The sequence below is a fragment of the Stegostoma tigrinum genome, chromosome 4 (assembly GCF_030684315.1).
Source record: "Stegostoma tigrinum isolate sSteTig4 chromosome 4, sSteTig4.hap1, whole genome shotgun sequence".
In the NCBI taxonomy this organism is placed as follows: Eukaryota; Metazoa; Chordata; class Chondrichthyes; order Orectolobiformes; family Stegostomatidae; genus Stegostoma; species Stegostoma tigrinum.
Window position 1 is genome coordinate 17,031,655 of NC_081357.1, and position 23,518 is coordinate 17,055,172.

A 23,518-nucleotide genomic window follows, 5' to 3' on the forward strand; every position below is an offset into this window, starting at 1 on the left:
CGAGCCTGGTCCGCCATTCAGTAAGATCATGGCTGATCTTTTTGTGGACTCAGATCCACTTACCAACGTTCTCACCGTATTCCTTAATTCCTTTATTGTTCAAAAAAATCTACCTTAGCTTTCAAATCATTTACTTGAGTGGCGTCAATCACTTCACTGGGCAAGGAATTCCATAGATTAACAACACTCTGAGTGAAGAAGTTCCTTCTCAATTCAGTCCTAAATCTGCTCCCTCTAATCTTAAAGCTATGCCCTCTTGTCCTAGCTTCACCTACCAGTGGGAACATCCTCCCTACTTCTATCTTATCTATTCCCTTCATAATTTTGTATGTTTCGACAAGATCCCCCCCTCAATCTTCTGAATTCCAACGAATATAATCCCAATCTACTCAGTCTCTCCTCATAAGCCAACCCCCTCAACTCTGGAATCAACCTAGTGAACCTCCTCTGCACCCCTCCAGTGCCAGTACATCCTTCCACAAGTAAGGAGACCTGCACACAGTACTCCAGGTGTGGCCTCACCAGCACCTTGTATAGCTGCAACATAATCTCTCTGCTTTTAAACTCAATCCCTTTCGCAATGAAGGGCCAAATTCCATTTGCCTTCCTAATTACTTGTTGAAACTGAAGGCCAACCTTCTGAGATTCACAGACAAGGACACCCAGGTCCCTCTGCTTAGCAGCATGCTGCAACTTTTTACCATTCACCAGGCCCTTGCCCACTCACTCAATGTATCTATGTTCCTCTGCAAAGTTTCACAGTCCTCTGAACTACTATGTCACTGGACCCGAAGCATTAACTGTTTTTTCCTACACAGATGCTGCCAGATCTGCTGGCTTCTCCATCAACTTTGTTTTTGTTCCTGATTTACAGCATCTGCAGTTCTTTTGGTTTTTATCCCTTTATATGGCCTGCTTTCGCACAGCTCACCCATTTTCTCCAAGTCTCAGCTCTCGTCATCACTAATTCAGATTTTCTCCTGTCTTGGGGTGCTATCTATTATTTCCTTGTTTACTTACCTCTTTCATATCTCCGTCTGGGTTCCATCTTCACCTATCCACTCACCTCTCCCCTTCCACGCCCCTCGCTTCAGCTTCAGCATAAATATCACCTTTTCCTAACTACTAACAGTTCCGATGAGAAACCACCAGACTTGAAACATTAACTTTGCTTTGTTCCTAGCAATGCTCCAGGCCTGTGCACCCTCTGCTTCACCTTTCCTTTTCATCGACCTGCTGAGTTTCTCCAGCTATTTTTGTTCTTGTTAACTTTTATATTGATTTCACATCATGAGCAAATAGATTGCAAAACATGAATTATAGTACATAATTCCCATGAATTATGATTCTATATAATTTAGAATTTGAATAGTCAGTAATTTAGAGTGACAAGAAGTGGTGCAAATTCTTGACATGCACAGCAGATCCAAGTCAGCATGTGAATAAAAATGAAAATGTTCCAGATGCAGCCTTCTGTTGGAAGTAAATTGAAATTTATTGGAATCATTGGAAATAAAGCTATTACAGTGTAAAAGCAACAAAAAACTCTAAAATTTACAAGGAAAAAATGAAACATGACCCACACAATAACATTTTCGTTGGAAATAAATGCTTTCAATCGACAGACTATGCCTATGTGAGAGACCTGACCCCTGAATTCGATAGATGCATCAATCAACTGAAAAGCTGCAAGGCATCAGGCTATACATCCCACGTGCACCTAAGCCTGCAGCAATGCTGGTAATTCACTGAGCAACCAGTCTGAAATCTCACCACAGAATCATAGAAAATGACTTGCTGTAAAGAAAATTTCCTGATTTTTTAAAAAAACATATAAATCAGAAACAATGCTGAAAGCAAAAGCCTTCATCTCAAGCAGACAAATGATTGTGACAAAAATGCATTTTCTTCCTGTGCTATTTCTTTTAACTTATTACACAGAAACATAAATGATGCAAAGCATTTTTGTTCATCAAAAAGGAGTCCATTCAGGTCACAATGTTTGACTGCAAGGGTTCAACATGTGTTTCTACAACCAGCACAATGCCTGAACGGGGTCAATTCACAAGACAGGTCTATTTACAAGAGTTAGAAATATTTTTGCCTTTGTCAAAAATAATTAGAAGATACAGTGGTCAACTTCCTTTCAATTCTCTGTTGCAGAAGAAAGTCGTGTCGCCTTGATATAGATTCCTCTTGCCTGTGACGCCAACTTTCTGGTACATTCCCTTATTTATCATGTGTTATTCACTTCTTTTGAGTACAATGATATGCCTTACATTAAGAGTGGTATTTAAATGCAAAGTCTTGACCTGAACTGGGACATTTCAAAGCCAAAAGTTATTTTTTCTACTTATTGATCAAAGTGTTCTATAAATTTAACGCTCGTCAGAAGTATTGATAAATATGACAGGAAAAAATAAAAACAATCATCTCTTTCAGGCATTTTTCTGCCCCATTTATCAGATGAGGCCTCAAATTTGTCCCACTAGTTATAAGGATGAGAATGGACTCATGAGAGAGAATACATCTAGGATGTTCTGGTCTTGCAACTCTTTCTGTGAAATGAATCTATTAATATTTCTAAATTTAGGTCACTTGATTATCAAACATGGTTAAGCCCAATGCAATGTCTAAGCGCTTGTGGAAGTAAATAAATCAACACCTGTTGTTTAATGTAATGCTCTTGCCCAACCAACATCAAGTAAACATGACAGCTTCACAAAATGTTTGCCAGCAGTGTTTGAAAAAAGTAAATTTGAAATGCCTCACTTTGTTCACTGAGAGAACAAAAGACAGCACCAGCTTATCTTTATCCAGTTAGGCTGCTTTCGCGAGGAACTTGAAAAAAGATTTTTGTTATTTTAACTTTCCTAGACATGAGCACTGCACTTTATAAATGATTGACAGATGCCGGTGGTGGGTTTCATTTCAAATAATACAGACAAATAGTTCTTTGACGAGAACATAACAAATGAGAATGTCTGAAATGTTCAGCAAAGCATTAAGTTGAGATTTCAGGGACAGACCCTCTCCCACAACTTTTGAAGATTGTTCTATGAACTCACTGTGTATTCTCAGTACATTTTTAAATTCTCATGGTCCAAGGCCAGACACTTTACCAGATTATCAAAGACTACAACATTTAATTTCATAAAATATTTGTTTCCTTGGATCTCTGAATTTTGAGAGCTTACCATGAAAGCTAACTATTCTGGAAATACCACAAACAATTTCTAAACTATTCCTTAATCACTAGTTTGATTAATATTTTGTGTAACAGCGGAACAGAAAGTTGCAAGCGGAAGTAATCACTGAATAATACTCGTGTTCAGAAAATACCAGCTTTGCACATTGTTATATGAAGGAGCGGTCATGCCCAAAAACAATCAAAATTGCTACATGATTTTTTCCTCACAAAATGTTTTAATTTAGGTGCTTGTTCACCTAAGACAATTTACCATTGAAAGAAAATACAGTATTTATGAAAAGCTCATTTAGATTATGAACATGTGGCTAAGGTGCCAAAATATTCAGAAGAAGATCCAGGCAGAAGAGAAAATACCCACAAAGTCTCAATGCTCCACTTCTACACTCAGGGTTAATTTATTCATGTTGTGCATCTAGAAGGGAGTTTGAAGTTCATAGTCAGAAAAGAATGGGCAGTGAGCATCCAATCTGAGTTAAGAGTGCTAACAGCTTGGATTCAAATAATTACACTGCTTCTAAACTCAATGGTTACATAGAGAAAATGAAAAAATAGCAGCAAGGGAAAAGCTGTCTATGTCTACTATTGCATTATGAAGGTGACACTGGTTGTGTGCAGACTACCACAATGGTTGGCAGCACTGGTTGGTTGGAAATTCAATGAAAACAGTTCTTCCTGCATCACTCAATTTCCTCTTTAATTTTACACACTTCCTCCTCATTTGTTGACTCTGAAGGGATACTCTCCCTGCAAGGTCTCAAACACACAAGATTTTTAATGCATTTTGTACTAGAATTGTTAGATTTTCAGGGATTAAACTCCAAACTTTGGTTTCACGTGCACAAAGCTGGTATTATTTCAAAGTCACCTTGTTTCTCTTTAAATACAGATACCCAGCGAGAAACGGAGCAAGTGTCAAGGCTTAGTTTCTGTCATTGAAAAATTGTTTTGATTCTTCCATTGGACATGAATGTCATTGGCAAGGTCAGAATTAATTGATCAATCCTAATTGCTTTTGAATTAAGTGGCTAATTTAGCATTCAAAGAGTAGTTAAAAGTCACCTACATTATTGTAGTCACATAGAAGCCAGATCAGGTAAGTGTGGCAGATTTCCTTCCTCAAAAGGCATATACGAAACAGATAGGCATTTCATAATAGTTCAATTCATAATTCATAACAATTCATAATAGTTGTCATAGTCACCATTACTGAGACTAGATTGTAATACTACGTTTATTAATGAAATGTTAATATTAAGTTTAAGTTCTAACAACTGCCACTATGTGGCATAGTGATAATATCTCTAACTTTCAGCCAGAAGATTCAGGTTCAAGTCCCACTTGTCCCAGACGTGGGTCACAGTATGTCCAAACAGGTGGATTAAAAGAACTATGAAATCCTTCTCACTTAGTAAACATGCTAATTTCATTTAAAGACGTGAACGTTAGGTGGTTTGGCCATGCTAAATTGCCCATTGTGTCCAGGGATGTGTAGGCCAGGTAGATTAACAATGAGAAATGTATAGGGTGGGGGTTGGATATTGATGGGATGCTCTCCAGAGGGACAGTATGGACCTGATAGGCTGGAAGGCCTGCTACCACACTCTAGGATCCTCTGCTTCTATGATTTGGGCAAATTAGCTACATCGGATTACCGAAAATGGCTGTCATATTGGTTACATAACATGCAACAGATTAGGTGAACAGTTTGTACTAATGGTAGGAAACCTATGGATTGTTCTTTCTCACAAAGAACTCTTCTTCATTTTAAACCAAGTTACAATTTAAATTCCATAAATGGAAATATAACATTGCATCTATTCAGACCCTCAAAGCCCAGATTCTTTCTCCTACCATCATTTCACCTTTCCTCTTTAGTGCCATTATGATTAGCCTGAAGGTACTTCAGACTGGTTGAAGCATTTTTGTTACTGTTTTGTTCTTGCCTACTGATATTAAACACAACAATAATTCTGAATTCAATTCCTGTTTTGGTGGAAAAAAAATTAAGTTTAGCATTATTTATTATGGAAAAGAACTATTTCAAATATAAAGAAAAAGGCGAAAAGAAAATAAAGGAGACTTTTGCATGCCCAATGAATATTCACATTTTTCTCATCTTTTTCTTTGGTCGCTGGTTGAAAACAGGAGAAGATGCTATCAGGCTGTCAGGTGAGTGGGATATATAGCTGCCATCAGATCCAGCAGTGTTAGGGGTTTGTGGGATACCAGAATCACTCATGGCAGACATTGGCTCTTCAAAAACATCACTGCCCAAAACACCATGAGGTCCATTGCCTTCTTCATTCTCCTGAGGCTCCATTTTAACTTGAGTAAGGTTCCACAATGGAGAGCTGCTTACCTCAGGGCCTGAAAGAAACAAAACAGCAAAACATAATCATGAAACAAAATGATTTTTATAACATAAGCCATTAGACAACATGACCAAAGATGGTAAGGCTGACATTTACTACCAATCCCTAGTTGCTCAGACATGGCACAGATGACGCTTCAGCTTCTTGCATTCTATTTTCCAATTTATATAATCAAATCATCAAATCAAATCAAATTGATCCAGTAGTATTATCACTAGAGTGTTAATCCAGAGAGCCAGGTAATGTTCTAGGGACATAGGTTCAAATTCCACCACGGCAGATCATGAAATTTGAATTCAATAAATTTCTGGAATTAAGAATCTAAACTATGACCACGAATCCACTGTCAATTGTCGGAAAAACCCATCTAGTTCGCTAATGTCCTTTAGGGAAGGAAATTGCGATCCGTACTTGGTCTAGCCAGCTTGTGACTCCAGACCCACAGCAATGTGGTTGACTCTGAGTAATTACGAATGGCCAATAAATGCTGGCCTAACCAATGACGCCCTCCCAGTGAACGAATTAAAGTTTATGACATCATCGAGCTGTACGCACCATTTCAGTAGATTTTATATTCTAAATCTGAGATATTTCTAATCATCCATGTCTCACTGTAATTTTCAGTTCAATGTATATTGTATGTCCGTTCTTCATTATTATCACCCACAACATTTATCTCAAAGTTTTCACTTGTTTCCACATTACAGGAGTGATGCGCAACTGCAAGGGTAATGGTGTTCTTGGTCCACATTAAATTACAGCAACTATATACAAATGTAAGGGGAGTAATGTTCTTGGTCCACATTAAATTGTATCTACCATCTGTCCACCTACTCTGCCAACCTGTCCGTCCCCCTAACCCTTAAGTGTCTAACTAGCCCATATCGTTATTTTCCAAACCTCCTATTATAATATTGTCAGAAAGTGTTGGGATTGTGATAAAGCGCAAGTCCAAATCTCTGAAGAATTTTTTCACTAAGTCCAATCCTCCTGAGCTGCAGACTGAATGCAAAATTAAACTACTGAAGGTCTGAAAATAACAAGACAAACCTGAAGTGATCATTGAGCGACAGATCTGTTCTTGATGAATTCGGAGGCTTTAGCCCAAAGCGCACTGCCTGTTAGATCCTGGCTATCCGTACATTTCACGATTTCATTTTAAAAAAAAGTGACTTAGGATGAAGAGTTGAATTGTTCATTTCTATTTGAAAATCTCTCTGCATCATGCACATGACAAGGGAAGGACCATAGATATTCCCAAAATGATACTGATGAACAGTTGCTGGTGGAGAGTACTTAAGATACAGACTCCAGTTGGTCCTGCCCTGCCTGTCACGAGATGATCAGCTTCTGGATAGTGATCTGAGGTAGCTGCAAGTTATCATGCTATTTTACACTTGTCCAAAATGAGAGTTTATTATTATTTCTAATCTTCAGTGTCTGATCGAAACCTTCAAAATTCCAGATGGTGAAAAGCCATAATATAGAACCCAATGGCAACTCCCACTGGTCAGCCCAGAAGATGAAATAGAATGCATTTGATCATTAGTTGAGTCTGCTCAAAGTGTATGTTCAATAAAAGAGCACCTTCCAAACGTTCAAAGATTCTGAAATAAATTAGACAAAGCTGTCTCTTATGATATTAATAAAGGCAAGGATAGGTGAGAGCAAGCATTTTCTTACTGTTCCTTCAAGAAGGATGGTAGTGAGTCTGCTGTCCGTTTGTAAATCTTCAATCTCCAGTACATATCCTGGTTTAAATTCATTGTGCAGCAATGGATTACCATTGCTACTATTCTTGTCATGGTTTGCTATATCAAAGCTTTACCAAAATCAGTGAAAGCAGTACAAGTGGTGGGCTACTGAATTTTGCCAGGTGCTATGATCTCTTATGTAAGCAGAGTTATACATATTCTCTCACGTGAAACTCAGCCAAATTACTTCACAGGACATTGATAAGCTCTGACAACAAAATGTCTATTTTAAAGGCCCGTGTTATCAGCAACATTTTAAAATCTTGTTAAGTTTGCTAAATACCACAACAAACACTAAACTTCTACTCGCTTCAGACAGAAATGAAAATAATCCACAAGGCACAGCTCGAAGCAATGATTTTATGGCAGTAATCTCCAAAGTCACTATCATTGTCACCTGCCATTTACATTTAGATATTCAGCATCAATGTTGCCTCCATTCCCCACCCTGCAGTTAGCTAGGGAATACAGAGCAGAATCCATGCTGTACGACTCTATGACTGTGCAATGCTGTAGTACTGAGATTTTCCATGGTGGGCAATAATCCCTACCTGGCTCACTGTAGTACTTTTAAATTAAAAAGACTACAGGTTCATGTACTATTCCTGTACTGAGTATACAACTCAGGTTGATACATCAGTGTTACAGCATCAAAGTTTTCATATTTGAGATTGAACAGTAAATACAGTCAGTCTATTCTATGATTGTAAAAAGATTGTATAGTATTTTTAAGAAGAGACATTTTGATTTCCTGGTGCATTGACTAAAATTCATCCCCAAACAGATATAACAAAACAACTGGTTAGTAACTGGTCTTGGGAGCCTGTTACATTCACACAGACTGCCTTATCTAGTTTAGCTACAAATCACATCAAAGCAATGCATCATGCTTTAGAACGTCCTCTTGATGAGAAATGCATGACATAAAGCAAGCTTTACCCTTTTTATGTGGTTTGTTAGATCAGACAGTAGTGCAGAACAGTGTTCTCTCCAAACCTTGAGGGTGAGAAACTGGTGTCGCTAGGCACTGGCAAGAGGAAGACCTCAAGCTTAATAACACACGACAGAGAGAGCAGCAGTAGGTTTGTAAGATAAATCCTTTTTTGAAATGGCAAGCTCTTTACCGACTGCCACTAATGCTAAGTAGTTAGTCTATATTGGGGATTAAATGTTTTCATACATCTTTTTTGGTGATAACAGTTATTTCCCTGTGGTGATGGGTCAATTATTCAATACTCTTCTGCTTTTTTAAATTTAGATTAAGCATAATATCCATAAGGTCAACTACTGGAACAGCACCATGGCTGCCAAACACTATAGTGTCCCCAATGCACAGGTTTTATATAAGGGTAGCTCATTGAAGAACTAAGGTAGAATTTGAAATAAGCTGTTACCTGATGTCTGAGGGGATGCATCAACCTCCAGGGCAGCAGCAAAACGTTCATGAGCCTGCGCCAGGACCCCAAGTTGGAGGGCCTGTTCGCCTGCAGACAGATCTGTCTCATTCTCTTCATTGACTGGGAAAGCAATGTCACTTATAGGCTCATCCTTTATTTTCAATGGTTTAGTGTCTTCAGTTGAGATCTTCTCAGGGCTAACCAGTTTCTCATACTCTTCAGCCAGTTGCTTGCTCAGCTGCATACAAGTGCACGTGGAAATAAGACAGATGGTCAGTTGGTAAGCATTGTGTAATTTTCAGACAGATGTATTGATGCCTTGGAGGGCAATATTACAGCAGAAGATTTGTACTTTGTTAATGAGTCCACAACAATGCTAGAAATAGATCAGTTAGTCAACAGGTGACACAACAGGTTGGTTTCCCTTGTAGAAGAGTCTGGGATGAAAGAACATAATGTCAGAGTAAAAGTTGCCAATTTAAGAAAGAGGAGGAAAAATTTCTTCTCTCAGACAGTAGCAAATCTATAGAATTTTTTTTACTGAAGAGGGGAGTAGAGACTGGGTTGTTTAGTACATTCAAGGCTGGGATACGCAGAATTTGCATCAGAGAAGCGAAGCTTATGGGAATAAGGCAGGAAAGAGGACTTGACAATTACTGTATCAGCCATGATCACAATGAATGGCAGAGTGGATCTGATGGGACTTCAGGACATTTGGCAGAAAGCTTAACGCTTATTTGGTTATGCAAGGGAAGAATAGCTAACTTTGCTGTCCGTGCACATTCTAGCCCTGGGAACTTGGCTGATTTCTCTTCCCCCTCCAGTTCAGACAGTTGAAGCAATTACAACAGCTCACTGCTACTCCTGGCAAACCAGTTAATACAGTTCAATCACGCACAGGGTCTTTGGATCTTCTTGGTCTGCATGATTCTGTACTGTATAACGATAATCTCACCAAAACGCTAACTTATATAGCACCATTAAAATAGTAAAACATTCTAAGGTAGTTTGCAGGAGCATTATCTCGCAAAAATCAACAGCAAGCCACAAAAGTACATATTCAAACAGCAAAGTAGGCTAGGGGACCCAGAGGGCAGAATGCAGAAGCCTCAGTCTTTGAAATTCTCCAGGTCTTAGGCTTTTCTGCATTTTAGAAGACTGTGCGGGCTGCAGGGTGAATAAGTGAACTGACCATAACATCATGGAACAAGAATCCATTCAAGTGAGGGAAGCAAAAAGGAAAGTAGTTGGTATAAGGGAAGGTATAGTGAAGGAGTTTGACATTGTTCTGTACAACCAAGAATATGAGGCCAGGAGACTACATTGCCTACCTGGTACCGAGGTTCAGGACATCTGCTTGGGAATGGACAGGAAATTGAAGTGTAGGTAAGTGCTCCCATTATCATGGTCCACGTAGGTGTCAAGAATATAGGCAGGATAGGAAGTTTTGCTTTGACACCAAATTGAAAAGCAGAATCTGGAGGGCAATAATCTTTGAAATACTACCTGAGTCAATCGATTGGCAGAGGGCATGATCATTAATAAAATGAAATAGCTCAAAGGCTTGTATGTAGACGTGGGTTCCAGTTCATGAGGTACTAGCACCATTTCTGGGGAAAATGGGGACTGTACTTTTGGGATGGTCTGCACCTGAACCATGCTTGGACCGATGTTTTAGCACACTGTACCAATAGGGAAGCAGGGACGTGTTTAAACGAAGCAATTAGTTTGAAGGATCAAGCTTGGGTAAATGTAGTAATATTGAGTGGTAGAGCAAATACAGGTGAACAATATAGTAATATGGGAAGTGAAGGCCAGGGAACAAAGGCAAGGAACAGAGAAAATAAGCAGAACCCAACACTAAATATTACAAAGATAACAAAAAGACAAAACTAAAGGCTCCGGATTGACCATAGTATTCATGACAAAGTGAATATATTGATAACGCAGAGCGAAATAAATAAAAATGATCTGAAAGCCATTACGGAGAAATGGCTGCATAATGACAAGGACTGGGTCCTGAATATTGAGGTATACATCAAAAAAAAAAGGAAGGTAGGTAAAAGGTGGAGGAGTAGCACTGTTAAACAAGGATGTCATTGGTACAATAGATGGAGATAACCTTGGCTCAGGAGATCTGAAAGTAGAAGAATCGGTTTGGTGGAGATAAGGAATAATAGGGGAAGGGAAAGTCACTAGTGGAATGGTCTACAAGACCCTAAACACTAACTACAAAATGTAGGACCAAACATATATAAAGAATATTGAGAGCTTGTTGTATATTGATGGGAATAATCATGGGTATCTTTAATCTACAAGTAAACTGGAAAAATCAGACTGGCAACTGTAACCTGGAAGAAACGTTTAGTGAATGCATTTGAGATAATTTCTTAGAGTAGTACATGCTGATACCAATCAGACAGCAGACTACACTAAACTTGGCATTGTAATGTGTCCAGATTAATGAATGACTTCAGTATAGAGGCAACCTAGCAGCGACCACAAGACAATTGAAGTTCACATTTCCTTCAAAAGGGAGTGGTGTCGGTTAAATTTAAACCTATTTTAAATTTATATGTGGGCAACTGGATAGGCATAAAAACACAGCTAGCTGCAGTGAACTGGATACTAGGCTGTGAATAGATCAATGAAGAAGCAGTATAGACATATAAAAACGATATTTCAGAAAACCCAGAATAAGTATAAACCTATGATAGAGGAAAAAAGTCCAATGCTAACAACTGCTTAAAGATGAATGGCTGGACAGAAAAATGGATAGAATTCCAAAGCTGAATGACAATTGCCACAGCGGCATTATGGAGTCCTACTGGCAGGTTCTAAAATATTTGAATGCGTTCACGATGTTCTTTACCAACCTGGAGAGTGTAGCTATGATAGTCCTTAATACGATGTTGCCAGAACCTCTGCAAGGAGAGAACGCTGCCGATTCCCATCTCGTGGAAGACCTGCTCCATCACATCTTGGAATGGAGTCTGCCCGACCCGTGCTTCTCGATCCATGGCAAAACGCAGCAGCCTTGCAAATTTGAAGTAGTAATCATTGGCGATGTCTGTCAGTGTTTCCAGAACACCCTCGTAGGCAGATTCAAAGCCCGCGTGAGCCAGGATGGTGGCAACTGACTGGTAAAGCAGCTGCCGACAAGATGTCCAACTGAGTTCTGTCACAGGTTCACCTTTTCCTCTAGAACCACAAACCATAAACATTACAGCTAATTTGTTTTGATAAGTGGAGGTATTAGATTTGTTAGTGGTGGCACCATGCTAAAAACAGGGCCACAAAATCTTTCTTTTACAGTTACTTTCTGAGATGTAGAAAACCATGGCCTCATTGAAGAGAAAAGAACGATACTCTTTTCCCCAGCAAGGTGTTGTGTCTGAATCAATTGAGATTTGCAAACTCAATTCTAGATTTTTAGATAATGCACGGACTTAGGGTGGGTTAATGGGAATTTGAATGCACAGGCTTGAACAGATCAAGATTGAAGAAGTTGATGTGCTGGAAATTTTGGCAAAGATTAAGATTGATAAGTCCCCAGGGTCAGACCAGATTTATCCTAGGTTGCTCCGGGAAGCGAGAAAGGAGGGTGCTAAGCCGCTGGCGAAGATCTTTGCTTCCTCACTCTCCACGGGAGTCGTACCGGAAGATTGGAGGGAGGCAAATGTTGTTCCTCTTTTCAAGAAAGGGAATAAGGAAATCCCTAGAAATTACAGACAAGTCAGTCTTACGTCTGTGGTCAGCAAGGTTTTGGAAAGAATTCTGAGGGATAGGATTTATGACTATTTGGAAAAGCATAGTGTGATTCAAGGAAGTCAGCATGGCTTTGTGAGGGGCAGGTCATGCCTTACAAATCTTATTGAGTTCTTTGAAGAAGTCACGAGACAGGTTGACGAGGGTCGAGCAGTGGATGCGGTATACATGGACTTCAGCAAGGCATTTGATAAGGTTCGCTACGGCAGGCTCATTCATAAAGTCAGGAGGAATGGGATACAGGGTGATTTGGATGTCTGGATTCAGAATTGGTTGGCTGACAGGAAGCAGAGAGTGGTTGTAGATGGTAAATATTCTGCCTAGAGGTCAGTGCTGAGTGGTGTCCCACAGGGCTCTGTTCTTGGGCCTCTGCTCTTTGTAGTTTTATAAATGACTTGGATGAGGAGGTTGAGGGGTGGGTTAGTATGTTTGCTGACGACACAGAGGTTGGAGGTGCCGTTGATAGTATCGAGGGCTATTGCAGGCTTCAGCGAGACATTGACAGAATGCAGAGCTGGGCTGAGAAATAGCAGATGGAGTTCAACCTGGATAAATGCGAAGTGATGCATTTTGGAAGGTCGAACTTAAATGCTGAATATAGGATTAAAAGCAGGATTCTCAGCAGTGTGGAGGAACAGCAGGATCTTGGTGTTCAAGTGCATAGCTCCCTCAAAGTTGCCACCCAGGTGGATAAGGTTGTTAAGAAAGCATATGGTGTTTTGGCTTTCATTAACAGGGGGATCGAGTTTAAGAGCCGTGATGTTATGCTGCAGCTCTACAAAACCCTGGTGAGACCACACTTGGAATACTGTGTCCAGTTCTGGTCGCCTTATTATAGGAAAGATGTGGAGGCTTTGGAGAGGGTGCAAAGGAGGTTTACAAGGATGCTGCCTGGACTGGACGGCTTGTCTTACGAGGAGAGGTTGGCTAAGCTCGGACTTTTCTCTCTGGAGAAAAAGGAGGAAGAGAGGTGACCTGATCAAGGTATACAAGGTAATGAGAGGCATGGATAGAGTCAATAGCCAGAGACTTTTCCCCAGGGCAAGATTGACTGCCATGAGGGGTCATAGTTTTAAGGTGTTAGGAGGAAGGGATAGAGGAGACGTCAGAGGGAGGTTCTTCACCCAGAGAGTTGTGAGCGCATGGAATAGTTTGCCAGTGGTAGTCGTGGAAGCGGAGTCATTAGTGACATTTAAGCGACTGCTGGACATGCACATGGACAGCAGTGAATTGAGGGGAATGTAGGTTAGGTTATTTTATTTTTGGATTAGGGTTATTCCACGGCACAACATCGTGGGCCGAAGGGCCTGTACTGTGCTGCACTTTTCTATGTTCTATGTCAGGCATTGAACAAACTGGCAGAAGATGTGAGATGCCAACTGGCTTACAACTTTCCCAACTATTCTTCAAAACATGGCATTGATAAACCCACACAGGAGAAGTTTTCTATTTAGCCCAATAGGGAAACACATGTTTATTGTCAAAAGGACCACTTGTTTGGGACCCTTAGTACTTTCAGATTACTAGCTGGGGGGGGGTTAAAAAAATAAAATCATGAAGTCTACTTGCAACGCACATAGGTAAACTTCGTTCTTGTCCAGCAAGCACCGTGCTATCAGTTATGAAACGGATTTGACACTTATCTTTAAGTGCGAAGATTCCTGGTGCTCTGAAAGCATATTTCTTCCCAGACGCACTAGTGCACAACACAGATAACCAGTCATTCACAACATGATTGAGAGACAGTCAATACTAACGGGTCTGGAATGGATATGAGATATTTCCGATTTTTAAGTACGCTATTTTAGAGTAACTTTTACCTGAGAGACCACCTACCTCTTTCATGCCCTTTCATTTGAAGTTGTTAATCTACACCATCAATTTTCAACATCATCTTACTCAAAAATCCTCTGGGAGAAGGACAACCATTGGGGATAACTCGATCAAAAAGCAAACATGGGAACAATCAACTTTCTGTGCCATTGGACTCTACTCGGTGCTGTCCACTTACCTGGATAGGTGAAACTCTAACAATAAAAGAAGATTGACACAATCCACAACAAAACATGCCACCCGATTGGTACCCCATTCACCACCGTCAAAATCTACTCCCTCCATCTCTGGTGCACGATAGAACCAGGAAACACTGTGGCAACTAATCAAGACTTATGGACTGGTTAGGCCAGTGTCTGTTTCCCTGCTGTATGACTGTGTAACTGCTTCCAAACTCATAACCACTACCACTTAGAAGAATTAAGGCAGCAGATGCAAGGAAAGACCTTTAACACCACCACCTCTAAGTTCCACTACAAGTTATATGTCATTCTCATTTGATGTGTAACATCATTTCTTCACTGTTACTGGGCCAAAAACCTGGAACTCCGTTCCTAAAAGCACTTTGGATCTACAGGTAGTTCTACTATAACACATATTTTGTTATCTCAAATTGTAACACGATTGATGAATATTGGACGCTGTGTGGATAACACAAACTTTCTGCTATACTGGTACAGCGATTTTGCCACAATGTGACTTTCTATAATGTGATTTTCTATCGTGAGCTCACACAACAATGCAACTATCACGTTATAGGATAACAATAGGATGTACGTCCATCAGCTGATTTGCAGCAATTCTCAGTCACCTTCTTAATGAGAGTTAGAGATGAGCAACTAGTCTTTCTATTAATGCTCACATTAGACGATAAGCCACAGGAACAGAAGTAGGCAATTCAGCTCATCAAGCCCTCTCTGCCATTAAATAGGATCATAAATGATATGGTGATCCTCAACTCCACTTTCCTATCTTTTCCTCGAAACCTTGACTCGCTTACTGATAGATTTTTCAATCTAAGACTTGAATATGCTTAATGACTCAGCCTCAATAGCCTCAATCTGTACAATTCCACAGATTCACAGTCCTCAGAAGAAATTCCTCTTCATCTCTGTCATAAAGATGTGACCCCTTATCCTGAGATTATGCCCTCTGCTCCTAGGCTTCCCAAAAGGGGAGACAACCTTTCTGCATCTCTCTTGTCAAGTCCAGCGCCACCAAGAGTCTTGAAAGTTTCAATAAGTTGCTCCTCATTTTTCTAAATTCCAACAGATACAGCCCCAAGCCACTTAACCTCATCTCAATTGACAGTCCCTCCATGATATCAGCCTAGTGGACTGTCTATAATGCCAGGATATCTTTCCTTAAAGAGTATTCCAGCTGCAATCTGACAAGTGTCATGTACAGTTTAGCAAAACCTTGTATTTTTATTAGCTATTCATGTAGAAACAGTCGTTAACAGTCAATTTGCCTTCCTATTACCCCGAGCTTGGATGCTAGCTTTTTGTGATTAATGAATGAGCATACCCAAATCTCCCCTGTTCTGTATATTTCTGCAATCTTTTGCCATTTAAATAATATTCAGCTCCTCTATTCTTCCTGTCAATGTACATAATCTCACATTACACTCCAGCTGTCAAGTTTTGCCCACTCACCAGCCTGTCTATATCCCTCTGCAGACTCTCCGTGTCTTCCTCACTCCTTGCCTTCTCACCTACTTGTGTGGCATCAACAAACTTGGCTACAGAACATCCACACTCCTCATTCAATTCATTAATATATGCTGTAATTAATTGTGGCCCCAGCACTGATTCCATAGAAGAGTTAAACAGAAATGAAAGAAGAACCTGATTGTGCAATTAGGTTATGGTACAAACTGCCCTATGGAGAAAGTTTATGCATAATCCCACTGTGATTGAAAAACTGCAAGAATGGAAACAATGTAACAGTTAGGTGACATCTAAACCCTTCTGCCTGCCCTTTCATATCCATGTGATTATCTAAAAGTCCCGTAAATGTCCCTATTGTATCTGCTTCGACCATCATCACCCTGGCAGCACATTCCAGACTCCTACCACTCTGTTTAAAAAACTGTCCCCTCATATCTCCATTGAATTTTCCCTCTCACCTCAAATGCCTCTAGTATTAGGCATTTCAATTCTGGGAAAAGATTCTGACTGTCAACCCATTCATGCATCCCAAAATTTTACAGACTTCTGTCAAGTCTCCCCTCAGCCTGCGCCCTCTAGAGAAAACAACCTGAATTTTTCTAACCTCTCCTTAAAGCTCATACCTACTAATCCAAACATCCTGGTAAACTTCTTCTGCACGCTCTCCAAAACCTCCACATCCTTCCTGTAATGTAGTGACCAAAACTGAAAGCAATATTCCAACTGTGGCCTAACTAAGGTTATATAAAGATGTAACATGGCATCCTAACTCTTACACTCAATATTGTGAGATTGAGATATAAATCTTGAATTCAACAAACTGTAAGCATAGAGAGTTGAACCCTTGTATTAAGAAGAGCAAATCGGACCTAAAAGTCCACATAAAACGATTTGGAAACCCACTACTAAATTCCATAACAATCATGGAACACAAGCCATTCAATCCAACTTGTTTGCATTAGCTCTTTTGAAAGAGCTACCCAATTAGTTGTAGATCCCTGCTCTTTCCTTATAGTGACAACATATTTCCCCCTTTAGCAAATACATACAGACACACTCATTTTCCCTTCACATACATGTTCAAGAGCAACAAGCCCCATGAATTTCCACACATGCATGATCTGTGGCCAAGCCCGCGGTTTTCAGATGCAGTCAAAATGCTGTGTCAGGTAGAACTTAACAATAGCAGAAGATTTGTTGCAACAAATCACTTGACCTAATCGTCACACGATCGATAACAGCAAATTTATAGCCAGTGTAAAAGAAAAATCGATTGTGATAATATAGAAGGATACTGCTCTCCTTTAAGTGCCTTGTCAAGATCTAACTCATTGCTTTTTTCCCAATTATCATTATTATGCATTGAAGAACATTCTATTGCAACACCGTCATAGATCATTCCTACTCCAAGGTACAGTCTCAACAACAGCTTAGTGGCAGCACATTTGCCTCTGAGTCAAAGGTTCTGGATTCAAGATTCTGGATCCAAAAAATACAGCACTTAATCTGGACTAAGAACTGAAGGAATGCTGCATTGTCAGAAATGTCAACCTGCTCGTGAGATTAATCCAAGGTCCATTCTTCCCTCGCAGGTATCATGGCACTATTTCAAAGAAATTCCTAGACTAATATCTATTTTTCATACACCAATGAATAGGAACCAGATGACGATCTGCTAGTTGTGGTACCTTGCTGTACTTTCTACATTACAATAGTGACTACACTTATAACTGGATGTAAAATGCTTTGGGACATTATGAGCATATCAGAGGTGCTGTGCAAATTCAGGTTTTTCTTTCTTTCCTTGGAGTCTTTGCACTTGTAAGCTCACCTGTAGAAGTCACTCTCTGGGTCACTGTGCCTCAACTGGAAAGGCAGCTTTGGGCTTTTGCTATCCAGAGGCAGTAGCTCATCCGGGATGGGCGGCGAGTTGGGTGCAGGTGGCAGGGTCTCAGCTTCTTCTGCCTTCATGCCCTCCACCTGTGGCTGGCCCTGTGCCTGTGCTGCAGCGATGAGACTCCGCAGCCGTCGGTTGTACTGTAGTAGCTGGATGGTGTGGACAGTCAGGCCACAGGGCTCAGATGGCACGTCTAACATGGTTGTAGGTCGGGGACGATCAGCCGAGGGCTGGTGCAATGGAGGGTCTTGATTTTCCACCGTCCGGAACTCCCGCTGTAGCAGGTCAAAAGAACTCCGACTGGGCTGAGCAGAGGACACAGGAATCTCACCCCAGTACTTCATCATTTTCACTTTGTCTCCACTTCTGATCAAATCGAAATTTGTAGGGGGAAAGCCCAGGAGATTTGTGAATTTAAATAATGCAGTCAAAACTGCAGTGTGTGGGGTCAATTACAGATTTGCTTTGAACATGTGCCCGTTATGATTTCTGGGTTCAGTGAAGATCAATTAACTGACAAGTCTTTTTCATAGAAGCGTAAGAAGCAGGAGTAAAGGCTCATTCTTTTGTATCGTCAGCTGCCTCAGGCTCCTTCAAACTGACTGTAGCATCTCTAGAGAAATCTGTCAAGATGTAAAAGAGACATGGTTATTTTAAGACTCTCACATTGTCAGAGGATTGGTTTAGTAAATACAGTTGCAGAGCCTGAAAACATAAACATGGAAATGAACTTCCGGCTTTGTGTCTCATTTGATGAAGGCTCAGAGAACCCCTGCAAATACTGATACCCACTGTAGAAATACTGACAACATTTCTGGGGGACCTCTGAAAATGTGCCCAGGAACACTGCCTGCAATTCTGGCAATAGTAATGATGACTTGTGCTCCAGAAATTGCCATGCCCCAAGCCCAATTGCTCAGCATAGCTACAACACTGGTATCTTAGATAAGGGCTATCTAGCTTTTGGTCCCATCACAGCCTCCAACAGTTCATCAGAAGGTCAGAATAAGGGATTTTTACCAAGGACTGCACATTGCTTGTGACTCCACATGCTTGTGACTCCACAGATACTGAATCAGGCCATGTTCAATTGCAACAAAACCTGGGCAGTAACCAGGCCTGGGTTGTAAGTAGCTACGACTATTTGGGCCACACAAGTACCAGGAGATAACAATCTTCAACAAGAGAGAATCTAGCCATCACCCCTTGACATTCAATGGCCTTGTTATCACGGAATGCCCCACTTTCAAGATCCTGGAGGTTACTATTGGCCAGAAACTGAACTGAATTAGCTGCATAAGTACTGTAGCTACAAGAGATGTTCAAAGGCTAGGAATTCTGTACTGAATAACCCGCCTGTTTCTCCAAAGCCTGTCCACCATCTAAAAAGCACAGGTTAGGAATGTGATGGAATACTCCCCACTTGTCTTGTTAAGTGCAGCCCCAACAACAGCTTGCTTGACTGCCACCCTACCTACAACTTTCAACACTTCCATCATTGATATACAGTGGTAGCAGTGTGTACTGTCAACAAGATGCACTGCAGAAATTCACCAAGACTCCTTAGACAACACCTTCCAAACCTGCAACTACTACCATATAGGAGGACAAGGGATGCAAATAATTAGGAAAACCACGATTTCCAAGTTCCTTAACAAGCCATTCACTATTTTGGTTTGGATATGTATAACAGATTCTTCAGTGTCACTGGGTCTAAATCCTGGAACTCCCTCCCTAACAGTGCTGTATGTCTACCTGCATAACATAGATTGCAGTGATTCAAGAATACAACTCACTACCACCTTCTCTAGAGATGCACAATAAACACTGCTCCACTTCCTCAGTACAAATTTAAAACAAAATCATGATTCTATGATACTCCCTGCAAATATCAACAAACAGCCATGAACCACTGTAAAATCCAACACACACCCAAGATCCTCTATTAACCTGAAAGTACTTCTAGGGACCACCTATAAAGATCCATTAAGACCCTATGAAAATATTGCCACACTCCAGGGGATACATTGCAAATATTCCCATGTTTTTCCATTTTCCCATTCCAGCTTCAGAAAACAAAAATCTTGGTGCCAAAATAAATGCCAACACAAAAATCTGGATTTATAATAAACAGAAAAACAAGGCAAAATTCAGAGCTTGTAACAGATTGTGCCCAAACTGCACAATATGTGTGGCCTCAGATAGATGGAAAGCTAATGAACTCACCAACAATCCATGTTTATCCTGATCGGTCCCCTTAATGTCTGAAGACCCCGGCATGAAAGCTACATTTTTGAATGAAAGTCAGGGATCAATTTTCCAGCCAGCAGGTACTGCTGATCTCATCTTAACATAATGAAGATGTAGTTTCCCTTTCAATAATGTATAGAATTGTGATAAACTCTGAAAATAAATCAATTTCCATTCATATGTGTGTAAAATATTGCAGTTTCAATGATCATTGGCATCATTAAGGGAGCTGGTTAATGAGAATGGCTGCGACTGATAGAAGCGAGGGGCAAAGTTAGCCTTAATGTCACATTATTGATGTATGAGGTTAATGGCAGTGTCTATTTCGATCTTCTTCCTGCTCTCAGAGTCAGTCATTTCTCTAAACTTGCTTTGTTGACAATTTGGGCGAGGAATTGAACTTATTGGAGTCCCGTTTTTGTGGTTGCGTGTGCCAAAAGCTGCAAAACAGCATTAGTTGCATTCCAATGCACCTGCAGAGCAAATCACCTCAGATACCATGTTGAATAGGTGTCAGTGATTATGTTTTTGATGTAGACAGCCAAGAAGATCAAACAGTGGGCAATGCCGATTTGATCCCAGCTGTGTAGTCAACAGATGCAGCAACGCCCACTTTTCACCTCTCACATTCAACAACAAAAGAAATAAGATCAAGCCTGAACAGTAGGCAATTCAGCCCCTTGAGCTCGGTCCACCATTTAATATGATCATGGCTTGTCTCATCTCTGCATCAGCTCCAGTCTCCTTCCCGTTCTCCATAACCCTTCAACCCATCACTAATTAAAAATCTGTCCAATCTCTCCTTAAACTTACTCAATTTCCAGCATCCACCACACTCTGGGGTAGTAAACTTCACTTATTCACCCTAGTTCTTAAGAAGGGTCACTGGACCCTTCTTTTCATAGCTGCGGAGTTTCTCCAGCAATTTCTGTTTTGTTCCCCAGATCCACGATCATTTAAAATAAGTCATTTATCCTCATCTCTGTTTTAAATCTGGCACTCCTTCTTCTGAAGCTCTGACCTCTTGTTCTGGATTGCTTCAAATGTGGAAACATCTTTTCTGCATCGACATCTTCCTCTGCCTCCATGCACATTGTTTTATGGGATCATGAATGATTTAAAAGATAGTAACTGACTGTTCCTCTTCTGGCTGTTAGTACAATTCTACAAGTGCTTGGTGCTTTCTACAGTTGTTTCAAGGGTTTTCAAATGCTTACAGCAAGTGATATAACAAGTTCTGTTGGACTTTCTAATAACTGCAAGGTTTCTGTCATTTTTTTTAACAATTCACTCATGGGACGTGGACATCGCTGGCTGGCCAGAATTTATTGCCTGTCACTAGTTGCCCTTCACTGGTTATTCCCATGCCATGACACAATCTCAACAACAGCTTGAAGGAGTGGCGGCGTGCTGCCTTCATGAACCACTCAATCCACATGTCATAGGTGGACCGTCAATGCCCTAAGGGAGGGAATGCCAGGATTTTGACCCAGTAACAATGAAGGAATGATGATATATTTCCAAGTCAGGATGGTCATTAGCTCGAAGCCCTTGTCCTTCTAAAGGGAAGTGCTCATGGGTTTGGAAAGTGCCACCTGAACATGTTTGGTGAATTTTTGCACTGCATCTTGTAGATAGTACACATTCTGCTACTGACTTTGGTGGTGGAGGGAGTGGGCATTTGTGGATGTGGTGCTAATTCAGTGGGTTGCTTTATCTTAGATGATGTCAAGCTTCTTGAGTGTTTTTGGAGCTGCACCCATCCAGGTCAGTGGGGAGCACTCTATCACAGTCCTGACTTGTGCCTTATAGATGGTGGACAGCCTTTGGAGAGTCAGGAGGTGAATTACTTGCCACAGCAGACCTGGCATTTGACCTGCTCATGTAACGGCAGTACTTAAATGCAAGCTTACGTGAGTTTCCAGTCAATAGCAACTCAAGGATGTTGATGGTGGGGACAAAGTGACGAGATCACCGCCGGTTCTGTCCTCATGATGGACAGAAGGTCGTATGATGAAGCAGCTCAAGATGGTTGAGCCTAAGACATTACCCTGAGGAACTCCTGCAGAGCTGTCCTATAGCTTAGGTGTCTAACCTCCAACAACCATAATCATTTTGCTATGTTACAAGTATGACTCCAACCAGCGGAGAGTTTGACTCCTCTTGTGCATTGATTACAGTTTTGCCAAGGCTCCTTGATGCCACATTCAGTTGAATGTGGCCTTGATGTCAAGGGCTGTCACTCTCACCTCACCTCTGGAATTCAGCGCTTTCATCCATGTTTGGACCAAAGATATAATGAGGTCAGGAGCTGAATGGCCCTGGTGGAACCCAAACTGGGCGTCACTGAGTTGGTTATTGCTAAGCAGATGTTGCTTGATAGCACTGTTGATACCTTCTATCACTTTACTGATGATTGAGAGTAGATTGATGGGTGGTAACAGCCAGGTTGGGTTTGTCCTGCATTTTGCACACAGATCATACCTGGGCAATTTTCCACATTAACCAGTAGATGCCACTTAGTAACTGTATTGGAATAGCCTGTCTAGACGAGTGGCAAGTTCGACAGCACAAGCCTTCAGTACTATTGCCTGATTTGTCAGGACTCTTATCCTTTGTGGTATTCAACTCGTGCCTTCAACACTTTCTTAATGCACAAGTAAACACAAAACCATTGTTATTTTCATTATGGTGAGGAGGAGAGGCAATGGTGTAGTCGTAATGTCACCAGACTCATAGTACTGAATCCCAGGCTGATGTTCTGGACACATGGGTTTCCAATTTAAGACTGACAGGAGGTGGAATTCTATTGCAGGTTCAAGCGGCTGAATGGCCCACTCATGTTCTTACTTCTCATGGTCTTATGGCTTCAATTTCCACCATGGTAGATTGTGAAATTCAAATTCACTATAAATCCGGGATAGAAAGTCAGTCAAGTTGCACTGATGAATGTCATAAAACTCCATCTGGTTTACTAGTGTCCCTTATGGAAGGAAATCTACCATCAATACTTAGTCTTGCCAACATATGACTCTGAACTACAATGCAGATAGCCAATCAATGCTGGTACAGCCAGCAATGCCCAGATTCCATGAACAAATAAGAAAAAATACCCAGATGTGAGAAGGTGGTTCTCTGGAATACACATGACTGAGACAATGGGCAGAAACCATGTCACAATGTAACAGGGAGCAAGGGAACAGCAGAGAGGATAGCAGGGTTCCCAGCCACAGGATATAAATTGTCCATGGTGATTAGGCACAACTATGTGACTTGACCCTCAATGGGAAACAATGACATAGATTCACAAGGATAAAAGAAACCATAGAGTAGAGAACATAAAACATTGCTCCTGCAGTATAGGTG

The 23,518-nt window shown here is 40.8% G+C and overlaps 1 protein-coding gene across 5 annotated transcripts in view; it reads right to left on the bottom strand.

Annotated features, from left to right (window-relative positions):
* Positions 1-1,471: 1,471 nt before the first annotated feature.
* The window catches only part of supt7l (SPT7 like, STAGA complex subunit gamma), a 45,927-nt gene continuing 23,880 nt past the window's right edge, over positions 1,472-23,518 (bottom strand). For all 5 annotated transcript variants that reach the window (XM_048530776.2, XM_048530778.2, XM_048530779.2 and 2 more), the window contains 4 exons: positions 17,837-18,525; positions 11,611-11,935; positions 8,732-8,972; positions 1,472-5,578 (listed from right to left, as the gene is read on the bottom strand). In XM_048530776.2, the coding sequence (XP_048386733.1) occupies positions 5,313-5,578; positions 8,732-8,972; positions 11,611-11,935; positions 17,837-18,249 (1,245 nt within the window). In that variant the 5' untranslated portion in view covers positions 18,250-18,525 and the 3' untranslated portion in view covers positions 1,472-5,312. The remainder of the gene's footprint in view (positions 5,579-8,731; positions 8,973-11,610; positions 11,936-17,836; positions 18,526-23,518) is intronic.